At 36.8% G+C, this 20,091-nt stretch overlaps 1 protein-coding gene across 1 annotated transcript in view; it reads left to right on the forward strand.

The window, feature by feature from the left end:
* LOC134532240 (voltage-dependent T-type calcium channel subunit alpha-1G) overlaps positions 1-20,091 on the forward strand; it is a 248,321-nt gene that overhangs the window by 150,962 nt on the left and 77,268 nt on the right. The window contains exons 13-15 of the mRNA XM_063368661.1: positions 296-594; positions 4,328-4,479; positions 5,610-5,813. Of these exons, the coding sequence (XP_063224731.1) occupies positions 296-594; positions 4,328-4,479; positions 5,610-5,813 (655 nt within the window). The remainder of the gene's footprint in view (positions 1-295; positions 595-4,327; positions 4,480-5,609; positions 5,814-20,091) is intronic.

Below are 20,091 nucleotides of genomic sequence, written 5' to 3' on the forward strand. Positions count from 1 at the left end.
ACTTTCTATACCGTGATATTTTTATTTTATAATATTATTCTGCCCAATTTTTATTTGTAATTTCTTCACTCATCAAATTTTATCTTAAGGAAACAATAATAATTTTAACATCGATGTATCCAGTGGTTAGATACAAAAACTGCTTAAAAAAAAGCGCTATTTTGCATTTTCAAAATCAAAATTTTCCGGTGGAGGACCCCCGGAAGAGGGGAATGGGTTTACATGACATCAAAATCATTATTTGTCCCCCCCCCCCCCACAACTTTATGAACACAGCATACGCCAATGCGCGCAGGGCCGGAGCCCTTGCTCGTGGAGGAGCTGCCCCGGAGGTGGTCCAGCCCGGAGGCGTGCTGCGGCGAGCACCCGTGGTCCGCCATGCTGGAGCCCGGGCCCGGGGGCGGCAAGCGGCGGCGGCGGGGGCGGCGCGGCGGCGGCGTGCCCTGGAGGTGGCTGCTGTCCTGCTGCCTGGGAGCGCTGCGGAGGGCGCAGCGCGCGGTCAAGGCGCTCGTCGAGCACAAGTACTTCCAGCAGGGCATCCTGCTCGCCATCCTCATCAACACGCTCAGCATGGGCATCGAGTACCACAACCAGGTGCTGCCTCTTTTTACCGCTGCACGCACCCACATGCACCGTGTATTCACCTTCAGTCTGTACACTCGCATTGAAACTATTTTATCTCTAAAAAAATAATTTGTTAGCAGTAGGGACACCTGTATTTCGCGAATACATTTCGTGTCGAGGTATGTCACAAAACACTGTAGCTTTTTCTTAGAGTAATGGCGAATCGTGTGCGTGCAGCAGTACGGCATCCACATTCCCATTGGCCCCGTCGAGTGCGGGAAAACACCTCTCGCCGACCACAGCCAATAACTACCAGAAAAAAAAACTACGGTGTTTTTCGATGTACCTAGACACGAAATGTATTCGCGAAATACAGGTGTCCCTAGTTAGCAGTTATACTGGGCTAGGGCACTTATGCCTTGTCCCATTAAATCTAACTGTTGAATATTCCGATTAACTTTTCCATGTTTTGAGAAATTATGCTTTGAAGGAAACATCAATTAAAATATTAAATTACTTGCCAATTTTCGTAAGAAAAGCTCAGTTTTTATCTAGAAAAACCAATTTATAGCCAAACTATTTCTTGGCAACTGATTCCCAAAGGAATCTTTCGTATGAGAACAAAACTTTGGTTTCTGTGTACGTACTTCACCACCAGTCCCTACTCCACACACGGTCACTCATTACAGCAAATTTGCGAAAATTTCCACCAACAATGAACCTCAAACTGGCAAAGCAAAAACGATATTCACTGTCTTCCGAGGTCTTGTTACCCAGTGAACGGGGTTACCCAACACTGGAGCGACCAACAAACTAATCCGGAACAGAAGGTCCAATTTCCCGAAGCCTGCATGTGAGAAACCTTGAATTTCTCGTAAACTAAATAACTTGGTTTAAGTTAGGTTGGGAAAATATAAAAATCAAAAAGAAATATTTTTCTTTCGACTGAACAAGTTTTTATTGTGCGGTCGGGGTGGAGGGGGGTGGTTCTTTCGAAATTTTTCACTGAGTTTATTGTGAATTTGTATTCAAAGAGAGTAAATTCATTACTTATAGACTAATATTCTCTACATTTGCTGACAAGGCTAGAAAATGTATAAATACAGTCGTACTTATACTGTAAAGAAGCTACATTTTCAGCCGGCTCCCAGTGATGAAAGTCATCTTCTTCTATTTTAATCCACATGGTATCCGCACCACCGACAGTTCAATTATTTCCAATGGTTTGAGTTCCCGTAGCGCGTCTCAGATTTACGATGGTCCAAACAGCACACGACGAAGAAACGCAAAGGGCAGCCCGGTGGTAAATTCCAACGCTAAATGTTACGGTTTATCTCAGTCACCGGTAGGATGGACTCTTTAGTCCTATGTGTTCTTGGGCCGATATCTTCTCACCATTGGCTGCTGATCTCGTGAGTCGTGAGCGGGTTGCTTCGGTGACAGCATTGCTGTCGTCTCGGAGGTCTTCGCATGCAGTTGGACCCGCTCGAACACGCACCACACAAGGACAAGTTTTTGAAGTTCACACAGGAAAAACATTCCGTACTTTTACAAAAGGTTCCTTTGGAAACCTGCTGCCAAGAAATAGTTTGCAATACTACAAAAAAAAGATAATTATTGTAACTCTGTATAACACATGGCTATGGTTATTTTTGCATTTTTATATTAAATACGATTTCAGAGATAATACTGAGCCTCACTACGAAAATTGATGTCTCATTCAGACATATTTTTTTAAACAGTGTCAAAGGCAATTAAAAACTCAACAGTTGAAAATTAATTTGTTGTATCATGCTTAGAGACCTGTAAAATTCGCGGATTCATTTCGCGAAAGGATAGAGTCCAAATACTTTTGACATTATTTTGCTTCGGTGATTGGGCCACAGTTTATCTGAAGCACTCTGGGCCAATGAAAAATCTTTAACAGAAGAATTAGCGAATCACGATCATTCCAGTCAACAGGTGTTACGAGTCGGTAACCAATCAGCAGTTGTAATTTGCACGAGTGCGTAGAGGATCATGGAGTCTATCCTTTAGGGATTTGAAATCACGAATTTTACAGGTCTCTAATCATGCTTATTATGTGCGCAGTTAATACTGGAAAGCTATTCATAGAACGGAAATAAATAACTCTAACAATTGGAGGTTATGCGACAGCACAAGCCATAAACTCCCGGGTAAGAAATCTAACCCAGTATTACTGCAAACACTATATTTGTAGTGATAAATTTGTTTTCCATTAAGTGTTTATAACTAAAAATTTCTGTAATTTCATTGAATGAATATTTCTTTTCCATTTACAGAAAAAAAAAAATACTGTGTAGAAGCTTTTGAAACGTATGCTGTAGCGAGATAAATAAATAAATGTTTATAGACTCTACTTTTTCATAATTTAACTAAGCATTTGCATGATATAAAATTATTCCAACCCACATCTTAATATTCGTTTCAGCATGGTTGTACACTTGTCGACTATCAATTCTATAAAGTTGCCTTCTACGAATGTTCTCCCCGATATCGGTGTTCTTGTGTTGCCATAATCCTAAAAATATCAAATTAAATATGTATTAAATGGCCTTGAATTTTTTTTAAGTTCGGATATAAAGTGCTTTCTAGATGATCTGGACACTTTTGAGTTATCTTTCAATCAATAAGGCACATTGAATAGAACGCTTCATGTCTAAATATGTCTTCAGTGGGCACATGTGTAAGACAGGCCCAGACTTAGTTGAGTTTTCTGCAGTTGATGACAGAAAGGCATTTCCCAAATTCTCTGATCAGTTCAAATACACTACAGATCGATTGATTTACTATAATCTCCTTCCCAAACCCCTCCTCCATGCACCTTACAAAAATTCTATAAATTCACCAAAACTGTGGTCGTATTGATGTAAAATTAATATGACATATTAACTAAGTAGAGTTTAAGTACATTTTATAATAAATAAAGTTGCTATTCAGATCCACAATATTTCACTTTAAAAAAATACACATGAGGTTGATTAATATACGTATGTTCATTTATAGGACTTAGTTACTACATTTCAAGGGTGCCAAGAATGATATGTGAGTAGCTTTATCACAAATATATATATATATATATATATATATATATATATATATATTTGTGATAAAGCTACTCACATTTCATTCTTGACCTCCTTTTCGACTACACTTGAACACTTATATATATATATATAATCTGACACTGAAATAAGATAAAAAAGAACGATTTTCGTTTATGCTTGGAAACTTTGTTTTGTATATATGCATATATCGCACACCGAGAATAATAGGGCCACATCTGAAAAAAACTAAATTTTACAGGAGAGTGAATAAATGAAAGTTTATTCTTAGCCTCAGCAATCATAAAGTGCATAATGTCGGCACTGTTTCTATGGCACAAGTCAAAATATGGCCATGGTGTATTCCAACCCACCCTCAGCTGTACGAATAATAAGGCCGCATGTCAACTTGTAGCTGTATTATTCTGATTTCTGTTTTACAAATTTAAAATGTAATAAGGACTTATCTCATCTCAGGTTTATATTTATTGTACTACATATATGGCCTTGTTATACCGAATAGATATACTATACAAAAATGTAAAAAAAAAAAATGTTTTTGAGATGTGCCCCTATTATTCTCGGTGTACGATATATGTATGTATATTTATGTCTTATTTCCGTGTCAGATTATTTTTTTTTAACTTTCCAAATGGATACTAGTAAACATTATTCTAGTTGTTTGAAAACACTTTCAGCCGGAAGAGCTGACGATCATCGTCGAGATCAGCAACATCGTGTTCTCCGCGATCTTCGCCGTGGAGATGGTGCTGAAGGTGGTCGCTGAAGGCCCGTTCGGTTACGTGGCCAACGGCTTCAACGTGTTCGACGGCGTCATCGTGGTCCTCAGGTGAGACTGCTCGCCCGGCGATGCTTGGGTGTGTCAGGACTTGAGTTAGTTCGTACTGGGAAACTACGTTGTAGGCGAAACAAAAAAAAAAAAACTTTATGTACGTACTCAAATCTTAGTTCGGGCACTAAATGCCAAAAATTAATTTCGCAGACCTAAAATAATGGATTTTAATGCTCTACTCATAACAGGAAGTCCTTTTCTTGACAGGTGCTTCAGCGATTATTTCAAATTCTTCAGCTAACTGGCAAATATTTATGACCCCATGTAATGACGGACTCATCAGTACTGGGCAACCCTCGTGCAGATAAGCTAGATACTTAAAAATTTGGAGCCAGCTCATAGCACTAATCATGGGCATGCCCCCCCCCCCCCCCCGCCCGGGATATTAAAAGCCCCTCGCTGAGAAGGCCAGCTTGATTTTGCAAATTCGTGACTGTGAAACAGGGTTGAAACGTAAACTTAAAAACTATGTTTTATAGAAAACTTCCTTTATATTTTAAAGTGTATTGCTTCTTGCATGCATATGGGCCAACATTTGGGTAGAACACAACATAAGATGAACCCATGCTCAAAACTCTCGGGTGCCCCCCCCCCCCCCCCCCCCGCCCTTCAACCAGTGAATTTCCGTGGGTGCACTCAATGCGAATCCTGCAGACTTGCGCCCCTGGCTCTAAGGCTACAAAAAAAAATACTGTTTGCAGATTCAATAGCGTAGCTGTGCTTCGATATGTAAAAGGATTCACCAACTGGCTACCCCGACTTTTGAGAAATAAGACCATGAAATACACGCAATTTAAAAGCCGTCTATAGAAAACTTCACAGCCACAGTGGGCCACAGCATACCTGGCGGTTCTTTAGCCAATGTAAAAAAAAAAAAAAAAAAAAGCAACCAGTTGACAGGTGTCACGAACAGTTGTAATTTGCCCTTACATTACATGGAGGTTCGTGGAGTCTATACTATTTCCAGTTCCTACTTAACGTGTAAGCTGAACTCCTGAGAATTACGTTTCTCTGCCGAATCCACAATTTCTACAATCCTCAATCCGAGTGTGAGGGTGTTCTAGCGATGCCGCGGGACGATGCGTGCGTGTGTGAGCGCGGCGTGGCGCGTGTGTGTGTTCCGACAGCGTGATCGAGATGTGGCAGACGTACCTGGGCGAAGGCGAGGGCAGCTCGGGCCTGAGCGTGCTCAGGACCTTCCGCCTGCTTCGCATCCTCAAGCTGGTGCGCTTCATGCCCAACCTGCGCCGCCAGCTGTTCGTCATGCTGCGCACCATGGACAACGTGGCCGTCTTCTTCTCGCTGCTCGTCCTCTTCATCTTCATCTTCAGGTAGGTCGGCCTTCTTCCTCCTCCCCCTTCCTCCCCCCTCCCCTGTGCGACCCCCAACCCTCCCTCTCCGCCTAGCGCGCGGCGGAACCTGGGAACACCGCGGGCTGACTGGGCTGTCTTCAGACCATCCTTCTGTATAGTTTCTAGGGGAGAATGTTTCGGAACTGAATCAAGGGAAGCAATTTTCTAGGCCTTTCGTGTTCTCAATAACCAAGGAAATGATCCTCTAGACGAATTCAGGCAAAAAAAAATATTTAACTAGGAAAATTTTGCCTATTTTTTTTTAATAAAAAAATGCAGGTTAAAAGTAACATCAAATCTGGCGACATTATTAGGAAAACACGTTCAATATTTTAAGATTTTGTAGCGGAACTTCAAAAGAAATAGTCATTTATAAAATATTGTCATAAAAAAAATGCAGTAACTTAGCGTGGCGCGTGGAGCCAAGCCTAAAATCTAAGTTCTTTTATATTCTTATAATAATTATTATTATTATTTAACGGCGAAGGTTAATTTGCATTTTGGGTTTCGTGGCAAATTTTGTCTTTACATATTTACTTATTAATATCTTACATCGATAAACAATTAAGGAAAGGTTAATTTTTATTATCATTTCGCGTGATACTTTAAAACTCGCAAGAAAAAAAGTTTAGTTATTTTATCGAATGGAAAAAAAATATTCAATCCAAATACCATTACTAATAGTAATATTAATAAATATGCTGGAATAATACTTAACAAATAATAATCTAAAAACAAAAATACCTAATTGGCGTGTGCGACCAATACTTAAAAATTTGTTCAATGGTAGCGGCCTGTTGAATTCGCGTTAATTTTATGATACTATAGACTAAAAATCACATATGTGAACGTAACCAAAACCATGTATTTGTTACGAAATAATTTTTCAGCAGTAAATATTAACTTCATTCGCTGAGTGTTCAATCTTTAAAAAAAACATTGACTGTTATTTACAATTTAAAAAATTTACTTTAGCTCCAACTTAATGAAGTATACAAGATATGCAAACACGTATTCTAATTTTTTTTTTTTGAACCTGATCAACCAGATGCCGACGTTTGTAGTTCGAATTCAGACTAGTCATGTATATGACTGGCAGCCAATAAGAAAATTGGTTGTCTGTAAAGTCGGTTTACGGACGATAGTTTAACGTGACAACGTCATAAAACATTGATGAAATGATTGCATACTTTTATGAATAAAATTGAATCTTTTTTTAATTATCACTTTTTTGTATGGATCACACATGGTTCAAAGCTCTGCCTTGTAGTTTTACAAGTAATATCCTTGGCAACAGGGTTTCCAAGGATTTTCCTTGTAAAATATACAAAAAATTTTTTCAGTGAATGGTGCAAGAAAATAACGGTAAACGAACATGTCTTTATTAATTGACACTCGTTCTTGATATAAGAAATTTTAGTCTCGAAATATCTGGACGTGATTTGCCCGTTCAAAAGGTGTTTCTTTTTCTTAATTTTTTTTTGGTTTATTACCGCCTTCGAACGTGTGTCAGAAACGATTGCGATCCGAACGCGCACCGCGCGAAAGCAGGAGAAAATGTTTTGCTGGGGGTTCAAACTGTCGTTGAGTTGATCCGTGGTAACCCAGGGTCCCTGCGCGTGACCCTCACGTCCGAGGGTTTGGTGTTTCCTGTCCCTCGCGGCTCCCGGACGCATACTGGCCAGCTCTCCTCAGCTTCCCCCTTTAGGCTCAGCTCCCCCCTCTAGGCTCAGCTCCCCCCTCTAGGCTCAGCTCCCCCCTCTAGGCTCAGCTCCCCCCTCTAGACTCAGCTCCCCCTCTAGGCTCAGCTCCCCCTCTAGGCTCAGCTACCCCCTCTAGGCTCAGCTACCCCCTCTAGGCGCAGCTCCCCCCTCTAGGCTCAGCTCCCCCCTCTAGGCTCAGCTCCCCCCTCTAGGCTCAGCTCCCCCTTCTAGGCTCAGCTCCCCCCTCTAGGCTCAGCTCCCCCCTCTAGGCTCAACTACCCCCTCTAGGCGCAGCTCCCCTCTCTAGGCTCAGCTCCCCCTTCTAGGCTCAGCTCCCCCCTCTAGGCTCAGCTCCCCCCTCTAGGCTCAGCTACCCCCTCTAGGCTCAGCTACCCCCTCTAGGCTCAACTACCCCCTCTAGGCGCAGCTCCCCTCTCTAGGCTCAGCTCCCCCTTCTAGGCTCAGCTCCCCCCTCTAGGCTCAGCTCCCCCCTCTAGGCTCAGCTACCCCCTCTAGGCTCAGCTACCCCCTCTAGGCGCAGCTCCCCCCTCTAGGCTCAGCTCCCCCTTCTAGGCTCAGCTCCCCCTCTAGGCTCAGCTCCCCCTCTAGGCTCAGCTCCCCCCTCTAGGCTCTGCTCCCCCTCTAGGCTCAGCTACCCCTTCTAGGCTCAGCTACCCCCTCTAGGTGCAGCTACCCCCTCTAGGTGCAGCTCCCCCCTCTAGGCTCAGCTACCCCATCTAGGCGCAGCTCCCCCTCTAGGCTCAGCTCCCCCCTCTAGGTGCAGCTCCCCCCTCTAGGCTCAGCTCCCCCCTCTAGGCTCAGCTCCCCCCTCTAGGCTCAGCTCTCCCTCTAGGCTCAGCTCCCCCTCTAGGCTCAGCTCCCCCCTCTAGGCTCAGCTCCCCCTCTAGGCTCAGCTCCCCCTCTAGGCTCAGCTCCCCCCTCTAGGCTCAGCTACCCCCTCTAGGCTCAGCTACCCCCTCTAGGTGCAGCTCCCCCCTCTAGGCTCAGCTCCCCCTCTAGGCTCAGCTCCCCCTCTAGGCTCAGCTACCCCCTCTAGGCGCAGCTCCCCCCTCTAGACTCAGCTCCCCCCTCTAGGCTCAGCTCCCCCTCTAGGCTCAGCTCCCCCTCTAGGCTCAGCTCCCCCCTCTAGGCTCAGCTACCCCCTCTAGGCTCAGCTTCTCGCCAAAGCGTGTGCTGGCTTGTAAACAGTGGCGGTGCCCGGGCTGAAACTTCACTGCAGGTTTTGGGCGTGATGATCACAGCACTAGGCCAGACTCTCACAGAGAGTGGATACATCTATACATGCAGGATGTCCATAAAATAATGTACAAGTTTCAATCATATACTATAACAGATTAATTTAGACTATTTACAAACAAATAATTTATCAAATTGAAGGTAAACTAACTTAGTTTTACTTACAAATGTTCAATATGTGCACCTTTATTTATGCGGCACACACTCAAACTAAAGTCCAATTCTTCCCACACTCATGTTAACAAGTCCGGGATGATGGAACACATAGCCTTTTCAATTCTCTATCTCAAATTTGGGAAATCATTAAGTAGCGGAGGAACGTAGACCCGATCTTTTTTAAAGCCCGAAAGGAAAAATTAGTCGCATGGTGTTATGTCAGGTGAACGTGGAGGCCAGCGAAAAAGAGCTCTGTCGTCTCGACCATTACGACCAATCCAACGGTTAGGGACTTCGACGTTCAACCACTTTCGTACAAAGAGATTCCAAAGCGGAGGTCCTCCATTATGTTGCCAAATAATGTTTACAGTTTCGCCCTCTACTAATAGGGTAAATTACGCTCAGGTGTCGCCATTTTGCGTAGGTGGCGCCGCAAGCGAGAAAACAACAAAGCAGTACTTGTGCATGCTCGTATCTAAAACTGTTAGAGTTGCTCTTTAATTGTGACCTTGAACTAATACACTGCAACGGTTACAGTTGATACTATTAAAATTTATATCTAAGACATTTTTTTATGGCCTTACTGTATAACATTTGAAGATTTAAATATGACTATCCTGGTTTTCTAAGAAAGCAGTATATATATTTGTTTTATAAACCTTCTTTTTCAAGCTTGACCACTAAAAAAAATATCTGATGTATCTAATATTAAAATTTTTTCTCCAAGCGAAGAGAAAGTTATAACTTAGAATTAATGAAATAGACAAACATTTTGTTCAAATTGTAGCTTACTAATAAAATGAACCCTTCCTTGATATTTCTAATTTTTCTTTTAGAAATAATAAATCACAATCGAGACTCTCTGATAATGATATTATTTCAATGTACGTTATTCAGTAGTGTCGTTGTATTTTGACTTTGACTAAATTTAAAGTTGAAAAATTACTGAAAAACATTTACTATTACTGTCATTGATGCACAGTATTTTATAATCACTGAGTCAACAAAAAAACACCCCCCAACCATTCTTTCATGCCTTTCTTGTCACAAAGAGATGATTTTTAAACTACACATTCATTTGAAAAAGATTTAGATTTCCTTATTTTATCTCCAATACATTTTTACTTTTTTAACTTATCTCTTTTTTGAGCTCAGAAAAAATGAGAAGACGAGGTTAGTTGACTTGTTTAGCACCAAAGTGGAGCAAAAGAACGGTTTTTGACAGAAATTCCGCGAGCACTTTGTACTTATTTAAAGCTTGTATATCACGAGTCCGACCGGAGATCGAACGAAGCCATTAAATGAATTGATCAGCAACGTAGTTCCCTGGAAGTTAAGTAACTAGTAAATTTGCTGATAAAGTAAGCCAAGTTGAAATAAGAGTAGGTTCAAAGTTACTCCTTCCAAAACCCCCACACTAAGGTACGATGCAACGCGGATTATTACGTGAATCACCCGGCTTTGAAAGGCTTAAATTTTAATTCCCACGTTCATTCCATAATTCTACCATGTGCTGAAGACACTGTCCGCCAATGGCATTCGTGGTTCACGCAACCCCGATCTTGAATTTTTACTGACACTATTATTGCGTGAAGAAATGATTCGTGATATTTTTTTTTTTCGAAACAAAGTTTGCTTTTCCTTACCGTCACGTCTAATCGTGGACGTTTCGCCGTATGGAAACATATTTCTCATCGGCCCAATCAACTGCTGGAAAGCTGACCTCTGCCAGAAACTTAAAAATATTTCCCCGCAAAAGACCGAAGAAATTTTGAATAATTGGAAGATAAACGTTTAAGGTTGGGAGGGCGAATGGGAGATGTGGAGCACGGCCAATATGCGGGTCGGGAGTCTGTCCGCATGCTGTGTTGTGACCCTTCAGCGGTTCGACCCGAACCCTGCCCCCCCCCCCCACCCCCCTGCCCTGCAATTCCATGTCTTTAATATCACGTGGTCAGTGTTCAGTGTTGTTTTGTTGTTCCTAAGCCCTCACGTGGTGCAGTGACAGCAGGCCAAGATAATTTCATGTGCATTTCATTAGAACAATAAGTCATCATCACGTTTTTCTTTTTCGTGGCTACATTCAAAACTAACCAATTTTTAATTTTTCCCCTTCACTTCATATACTTTATTTAAAAACAGCTACAAATTGTTTATATTGTAATTATTGTACAAGTGGTAGGAAGACATGTAAAAATGATTAGTTATTTAATTTCAGAAAGTTTTTTTTAACACTTACTTAACGATGCACTAAATTAAAAATATGTTTTATTTTAATTTTCTTCTATGGTTTAAAATTTTTACTTAAGCTTTTTTATGTTTGTACGTTTGTAATTTTGGGAAGTTAAGCACGAGTGTGGGCCTGCTCAACGCACCAGTGTGGTTTATACATGTATATACACAAATTGTGCAGAACACGTGTGTTCAAAACCTATTCATTTATTTTCAAGTGTTTAATTAGGATTTCATTGTTGCATCACTTTTTTTTTTATAAATTCTACATAAATAAATGTGAACGATAAAATATTTCTCATTAAAGAAACCGCCCTGTGTTATGTAATCCTGTAAATCCACATGAGATAACTCCAGCATAGTTTAAGTGTCTCAACCTGTTTCAATCCTTCCACTTTATATCTCTGTGTGTGTCTCGTGCCGTAGCATGGATAGTGTCATTTTTTACTTCCATTGCTTTTATTCAGCCAACTCTGTACCTTTATTTTGAAATCCAGCGACGCAAAATAATCGGGATCTCGGCTCTATTTCCGTTTTCAACGCAATGCCCACAGAGACAGAGTATTTGCTTAGCATTTCTCTTCCTTGTCCTTAGAGAGAGCTCCATTGTTTGTACTTTAAGATGGGATATGAAACTTTTTCTAAAGATAAAGTTTGACAGGTTAAAAAGTAAGGGCGAAATTTGTTGAATAGCAATTAGAGAAAAATTTTTTTTGCAATATTTTGTTTAGATCTAAAATATTTATTAGAAGCGTTATTAAAGTGAAAACTTACAAAACTTAAAAAATTAAATATTTATTTATTTTTATAATTTTATTTCATTGGATTTGACGAATAAAATACATTAATATAAATATTGCTAGATGCTTTATTTCTTACTACCAAGCACAAATTTAAATTATAAATTCAAATTTGGTTATTGACTTGTTAACCAAAACTAGTAAATGCCTTTATTGAAAATTTTTTAATTCAGTTCGTCAAACTCAACATTTATGTCTTAGAGACATCCACTGCAACTTTAATGGCGATTTCAGCTTAGAACGAATTTCATTGAAAACTTTAATTTTACACGCTTTATATTAGCTTCACCTGTATGTTTGTATGTTTGGTACTGACTCCTTTGGGTGCGATTTTGACCCACTTTAAACGGCCAGATTTCATTCAAACTTTGTAGATTTATCGAGGACCGATGAGAATACACTAGATTGATAGGATTATTTGAAGCGATAGTCACGTAACAACTGAGAGCTCGGGATTTTATTTTCGTAAATTTTTAAAAGTCAAGTCTCTTTAATCTTGAATTTGAAGATAAGGAATATTTTGTAGTTATCTTGGAAGTCGGTTCCAGTGTAGGGTGTGACAGGGGTGACAATATTCGTTGTACCTAATACCTTTCTTTCTCTTCTTTTGTATGTGTGTTTGCTCTCTACCTCTGCAACATAGATATCTCTCTCTCTCTCTCTCTCTCTCTCTCTCTCTCTCTCTCTCTCTCTCTCTCTCTATTCACCTTCCTTCGGTGTATAGTTGTTGTTCCTATTGTTGTGTGAACCATGCCTTCGCCATTTTTTTACCCAGCATTACTGCATATGCAATTTGCCAAACATTTTTCCACAAAGACGATTTAATTCAGATCATATTAAAAGAGACACACATACTTGTATAAAATATTTCTGTGGCTGTAAAATAAACGTAAATTTTAAAAAGAACAAATCGTGATCACTTTTTTCAAAAAATATTTCTTCACATTCTACTCCTTTACATGGACATCCATATTTTATGTTTCCTGAAAATTTGAATTTGAAATTTGCACACACATTTAAAATGTCGTGTTATATTAGGAACAGGAGAATTAACGAATATATCACATCCTTATTTTTGAAAGTCAAGCAGTTTAACTCAGCTTTAAATTGAAGTTTTTCCACCTATTCAATAATATAAAAAAACAGTTGGTTTTGAGGGGTATAAAAAATAAGTCACTAAAATTAATTTTGCTACTTAATTTCATGCGCTTTATTGCCTTCGTGGATTGAAAAATTTGTTCTGGGCTGCTTTACGTGTTCTCCTTTTGTTTGGGGTATTTACTCAAATAATTAGTTTAATTTTTCACACTTCAATATCTTCTTAGGTGTTTAGTTTGTCAGCCATACACAGAATTGTAGGTTCCTTAAAGTTGTCTAACGATTTTCATTAATTTCACCAACTTTAGGTTTGCTCGTTACTACATATATATTGCCAAAAAAAGTGCAAATTAAATTTTTTAACTGCATTTTATTCGCCTTAAATTATTATTTTTCACAGCGAAACAGATTTGATATTGTTAATGGTACAAATGTAAAAACTTATTTACTATCACCTTTCGTGTTTACACCTACAAGTACGAGGCTCGTAAAATATACCATATCCTTTCCTTCTACCACATTTTTCTTCATTCGTTCTTCCTGATTTCAGACCAACTATCTTTGATACTTTTGAAAGCATAATTTTGATGAAACATCTTACTAACTGAAAATATAATTTTATTTTAAACAGGACAAACTATTTTAAAACCAAAGACCATAAATTAATTTGGTTCTTTAAAACCTTTTCATGATCAAATAATTGTGTAGTGTTTATCACAATATTTGTATTAAATTAAGAGATTATGCAATTACAATAGACCACTTAATGTGTGTTGAATATGAGTGCTTTAAAATGTTTAGAAAGTATAATTCATCTCCCCTCCGTTTATATTTTTTACTGCCTAGCTTATAACAATTTGTATCTGTCTTTTTATTTTGTTTTGTTTTTTCTCTTGTTTGTTAGTATTCTGGGAATGAACCTGTTCGGTTGCAAATTCTGCGATAGGAGCGATGACGAATCTGAGTCGTGCGACCGAAAGAACTTTGATTCCCTTCTGTGGGCCATAGTGACAGTTTTTCAGGTACCGGATTGGTTGGTTCTATTCCCTTTAGTATTTTTATTTTTAATTCTCTTTTAACTTGTGGGACCAATCAGAAGGCTGCTCGTGGCTTGAGGCTCTCCCTTGCTCTCGTAAGGCGCGTCGCTGGAGCGCTGTTGCTTCGAAATTGCGTGCTTGCTGGCTGTTTCCGCATTTGTTTTGCGCACACTCTTTTCTGAAGTGAGCAAAAATGTTTGTTTTTTTGCTTATCGCAGCTGAGTTTTGATAAACTGATGGACAAAACTATTCCTTTGATTGAATAGCCATCGAAAAAAAAAAATTACGTTTCCTAATATATATTTACTAATTAAATATTTTTACTCAAGTGCATGGGAGTGACGTTGAGTCTAGATTCACGGACGGCCTGCTTTACTTTATAAAATAACCAGTACCACTGAAGGATTTGAGGGCTTCATACTTAAGGCACAAAAGCTTTTAAAATCCGCTTTGAAACGAACGTCTTATCACAAAGAAGTTAGTTTAAAACGATAACATTTGTATGGCAAAACATGTATAAAACGTAACTTTTTTAATAAACATTGTCGTTTATAAATTTCATGAAATGTTTTACGCTTACGACATTTAAATAAATTGCATTAATTTCACTTATTAAATTAGAAATTTATTAACTACCATTCAAATTAAATTTAAATGATGTTACAAAACTTAATTAAAACCAAATGAAACCAAATTCTCTTAATTGAAGCATTTAAAAAAATGATTTATTAGCTTAGGTATTCACGCTTAATTTATTCATTTAAATATACATTTTAAAAATATTTCGACATTTTTTTCAGTGTCGTACGGATCATTCCTATTAACATATTGTATTTATTGCTTTCAAACCCAATGACTACCTAAAAAATTCCCTTAAAATTTAAAAAAAAAAGTTATGAAAAATAGCTTTATATTCTTGTTATTTAATTGCAAAATTTATAAAATTTAAATCAATTGTATCAAGAAACCAAAATAGAAACAAGACTTCAACTCATTTATTACGGTCAACGTAACATAAATATGCATTTAAGGCACTGGCTTTCAAACAAGTCAAATCGTGTGCTTAACATGAGAATTTTATCTACGTTTTCTCGACTTTGCTGTTTTAATTTTAAAGATTGTTAAAAATAAAAATTGATCGAATAAGACTCGTAAAGAACATCATGTTATTATTTCAGAAATATTTAATGTATTGTATGTAATTCAAGGAAGTATCCAATTCAAAGCAGAACGGAAAAGGGTGTCGCATTTTATTTTGTTGCAAATTTGACAAATGGTGGGAATTCTTTGTAATTCATTCTTTTGCATAAGAAAGTATACTCCACGGCGTGACACAACAATCCACAATAACAAAATTAGAACGATTGTTAGTAAAATTTAAATCATTGAACAATAGTTTGTGAAAATTCGCTACAAATTTTTTGTAATATTTATTTCCTTGCTCATTATTTTAATTTTGGCACTCTTTGGAAAGGGAGAAACACTCCTCCGTGTTCACCCTAACCTCTTTTTTTTGTCATCACTTGGATAAACCATTGCTTTAATTTAGTGTTTAAAATTATAATATAGTTTCCACAAACGGTTGTACTTTTCTCATTTTCGGAACAAACAAAATTTTTCAAGTTAAATACCTATTTAACAAAAAAAATAAAAAATCTTTGTAATGATTAGGTAACTTTAATTTTCTCTAAATTCTGAAAGATATTACAGTTAAATAAATGTGTACCATAATATTAAAAAATTATATTAATTTCACTTTATTCAACATTAACATTGTTAAATACATTTCTATAAAATGTTCAAATGTTGTTCATTGCATGACACCAAGTTTTGAAATTTCACTGTAAATGCTAATTTTTGAAGAAATTCGAAGCGGATTGTAGCCTTATGTATTCCAAAAAAGAATTATCTTAGTAGTTTACTTTTATTTTGCTACTAGTAACATTTAGATTATAATTTTAATACTCAAATTATAGTTAAAACATTAGGGTTTTTGAATATACGTCTGCTGTAGCCCTCAGATCTGGAAATGGTTGGAAGAAGTCTGATCACCTTAAGCTCGAAAATTGCTAACAAAACTTCACTATGATGTATAAATCAGTGATGAGAAGAAGGTAAAGTATACAACCCGTAACATATTTTGTCTTAATCACACATTCAAACAAATAACAAATAAGCATGTTCATTGGCTATATGCTTAAAGAATATTCTGATTACGTTGTGAGAAATCTGTGCCTTTTTTGACCTGAGAAATAAAAGTAATAAATCATGTATTTAGCAAAAAAAATTACCTAACAGGCCACTAGTTTAAATAATTAAATTTCAAAAAAAAAATTTACGTGACGAGTTGCGTTAGCAAAAGTTCTATTTACGTCATGAAGCATTAATTTTTCATTGCTTAACTTAGCAAACACTCATGTAAAATTTTAATTTCTTTTAATAAATCTCTATTGTTAAGAAATATTTCTGATGAGAAAAAAACTATCCTTTTTCACGTAATCAGAAGAATTCTTTCACTTGGAAGTTTTATTGCTTGCGTAAAGAAACACGCTTATTGCTGCAGTAGATTTACGACTTTGAGTTGCTTAGCATAATGACTGAGCAGTGTTCCTGCTATAAAGATGATGCTTATTCCCGCTTCTAGCAACCTGTAAAATTCGCCGCAAGTTTCTTTATAACCCACGTTTGGCAATATGCTTCAATCCTTTATCTGCATTTTCGTGTTGCAACGTAATTATTTTTATTTATTCGCTAAGCTATCCTGTTTGTTTACCTAGCGCAAATAAATTACTTTATTCAGTCAGTATATGTCCAAAATTATTAATTCGGTATGTCAGTTTATTGTTAAATATTGCTTATTCTTATTGCAGACATCAATATTTCGCAGTAAATGTGAAAATATTTCTAGAAATTATTCTGTAAATGATATTACAGCTAAGTTAAAACAATGCGATGATTAAGAAAATGCAAGAAAATTTTTATACTATACTCTTTTACATATATCCATTGAAACCTGCATTAATATAGTTGTATAGTAGTTTTAATAAATGATAAGTAAATAATTGAGATACTAGTGAACAAATAATGTATTTCCTGCTTTCAGACACAAGGCCACAATTGTTAGAAAAAATTGTAATAAATGGTTGTTTTAACAATTTCAATTACCGATGTATTAAAGTAAATATATTTATCGATATAAATTTGGGAGAATATTATTTAACACATAAAAAAGAAAAATATATCTGACAATTTATTTCGAAGTTATATCTACGTTAGAGCGTGATAAATATAATAAACTTTAGGAGTCTAATTTTGATAATATAGCTATCTCACGTTAATTATTTCAGTACGCAGAATAATTTAAAATATAAATCCATGATACAGTTTACCAACCAGAATTGTAAAAATATTATTTGTACACATTAAGGGCAAAAATATGCCCTGAGATCAGTTATACAATTTATGAAACAATGTGAATGATGAAACTGCTTTATTTTCCAAACAGTTTTTCTGAATATCACCAGTATAAAGCAATAAAAATTTAATGTTACATAAATAGGGTTAATTTTATTTTAGCTGGAAATAAAATGTAATTTTTAATTTAAAGTAAGTTTCGCTCTAGGAAATCAGATAGCCTTAACAAGATAGTCAGATGTTTAATGCTGCTGAATTCTTACGATGTAAAATACCTAAAATTTGTGATCATATTTTCCCTCAAAGTCTGTGATTATTGCATTTTAGATAACACTTCACTTAAAAATAAAGTGCTACTCGTTAGTGGGAAACTATGTAGACATTTAGGCATGAATGAATCAATGAGTTTAATATGTTCGCTTTTTGGATTAAGTATAACTTCTTTTAAAATTAATAACTAAGAGGCATTTTAAGTAATCCCAACATCAAACAGTTGGTAAAAATATTGCATTATGTTAAAGAAAGTAGTATGCCATAGTATTAGTAAAAATTATAAACCCCCATTGTTGGTAATTAACTTATAACTTCCTGGAAAAAATTACTACTCAAATTCTCAAGTAAGACTGAGGATTTCACTGCAGGCTATCGACTATAATTATAAAATATGTACTACTTCGTTGTGTAAAATTACCAAAAAAAACATTAGTTTTATTTCCCAAAAATCAATAATTATTTTGTTATTTTATTCCTCACAAGTATTATATATAAGCTTATGACAAATTTCAAGTAGATATGTGTTTACTTTTTATTTACTATATTTGTAAATGAAGAACATCACGAGGTGCAACTAAAAATAAAATAAAAAGTTAGTACGATTCTCTTACAGTACAATAATATTCTTCGCAAAAGGGATAAGTAAAATATCGCTTGTTAAAAGTTCATCGTGTAGTGAATGTTCACATCACTGTTTGCGAAGATAAGAGGAAGAGATAATTTCAAGACAATTCTTAGAACTCCTCAGCAAGATGTTTCAGCAATGCACGACAGCGTGGGCTACGTGTAACCACTAACCAACTGGCATCAGTGTGTTTACGTGAACTCGAGTGATGTTAGTTCCGTAAGGAATTTCTCCAGTACGAGACGGTCACTTCAGATCATTCTTTAAAAAACTTCGCATGCCCACCTGAGAGTCAGTTCCGACAAGACAGGACTGGCCGTTTTCTGTCACCTCTGTCGCTTCTTCGCCTCCGCTCTTCGAGGGCTGTCACTAACAACGCTGCCCCACTGGTGCGCCGTGTGCGTGGGGCGTCGCGTCGATTGGTTCTTGTTAGTGCTAACAATCGCAGGCGCGCGCTCTTTCCTTTCGGCGCCGTGGTGCGAGGCACGTACCTGATGTGGCTCCCGCCCAAGTTAAAAAAAAAAAAAGGTTTTCACGTGATTCAGCCGAGAGCTAAAACAGTAACCATGTTTGTAACACGTACATGTAAAGCATCAACGAGGATTTTCCTTTCCCACGTAGATTTTCCTCCCTCATTTCCTGTAATAAATAGAATTTGTAAACTTTTCTGAAGTCTCTTTTAATCCACCCCCAAATTAAAACAGTTAATTAAAAGTACTTAAAAGTTCATGATCACTAAATATTTACCAAAGTTATAAAAGGCAAATGACTGCCCGTAAAATGCACAAATCCCGTAATAATCCCTCACTGTAGACTTGGCTTCATACAGTAGGTTGACTGTAGATTTTTGCATGTGCTTCAAACGCTACATTTTAAACTGAAAAGCATTTTCTCATTGCACTTTCGCATGACATTTACAAATATTCTTAATAAAATTTTATAATACACTTCAATAAATAGACTTTCAATCCTTAATATTGAAAATTGGTCCATTATTTTGTTTTATTGTATGAATTATTTCTTGTTGAATAATATATTTAGTGTTTTTATTTTTAATTGTAGTAAAACAACATTTTTTCTTCTTTTAATACTTGTAGTTAATGTTGAAAATAACAACTCTCCAAAACGTTATAATATATTGATAAATTAGTTCGTTATAAGTACAGTAATATATATCATATTAAATGTTTACAAATTTTCTGGTCTGTACTGCTCTTTCCTGTGTAAGTTCTTTTGAGAATATGTTTTTACTTGCTAGTAACGTTTGAAGTACATTAATGTGATGTGAACAGTGTAAATTGTAGTTAGTGTAATACATTTTTTAGTGTTTTGAGGTTGTATTTGTTGTAGTATTGACATATTTTAATGCGTATTCTGCCATATGTATTAACAACTGTCGTGTTAATCATTCACATCATGTCTTTCAGAATGAGTTTCATAATTTTTGTTATTCTTTTCCTTAGACCTACTGTAGATTGCAGTTGGACTACAAAAAGTAATGCTATGTTCCTTTTTATCCTTTGTTGAATTTTTGTTCTAGACCGTAAAAAAATAAGAAAATCAACTATATTTTTGTATTATTTTATTTGGATTTACTATTATAATTATGAACGACTCATTTTGAAGGACACTGTTTATCACTGTATTTATTACCACAAGCCA

This window comes from Bacillus rossius, chromosome 5 (genome assembly GCF_032445375.1).
Source record: "Bacillus rossius redtenbacheri isolate Brsri chromosome 5, Brsri_v3, whole genome shotgun sequence".
NCBI classification, from domain to species: domain Eukaryota; kingdom Metazoa; phylum Arthropoda; class Insecta; order Phasmatodea; family Bacillidae; genus Bacillus; species Bacillus rossius.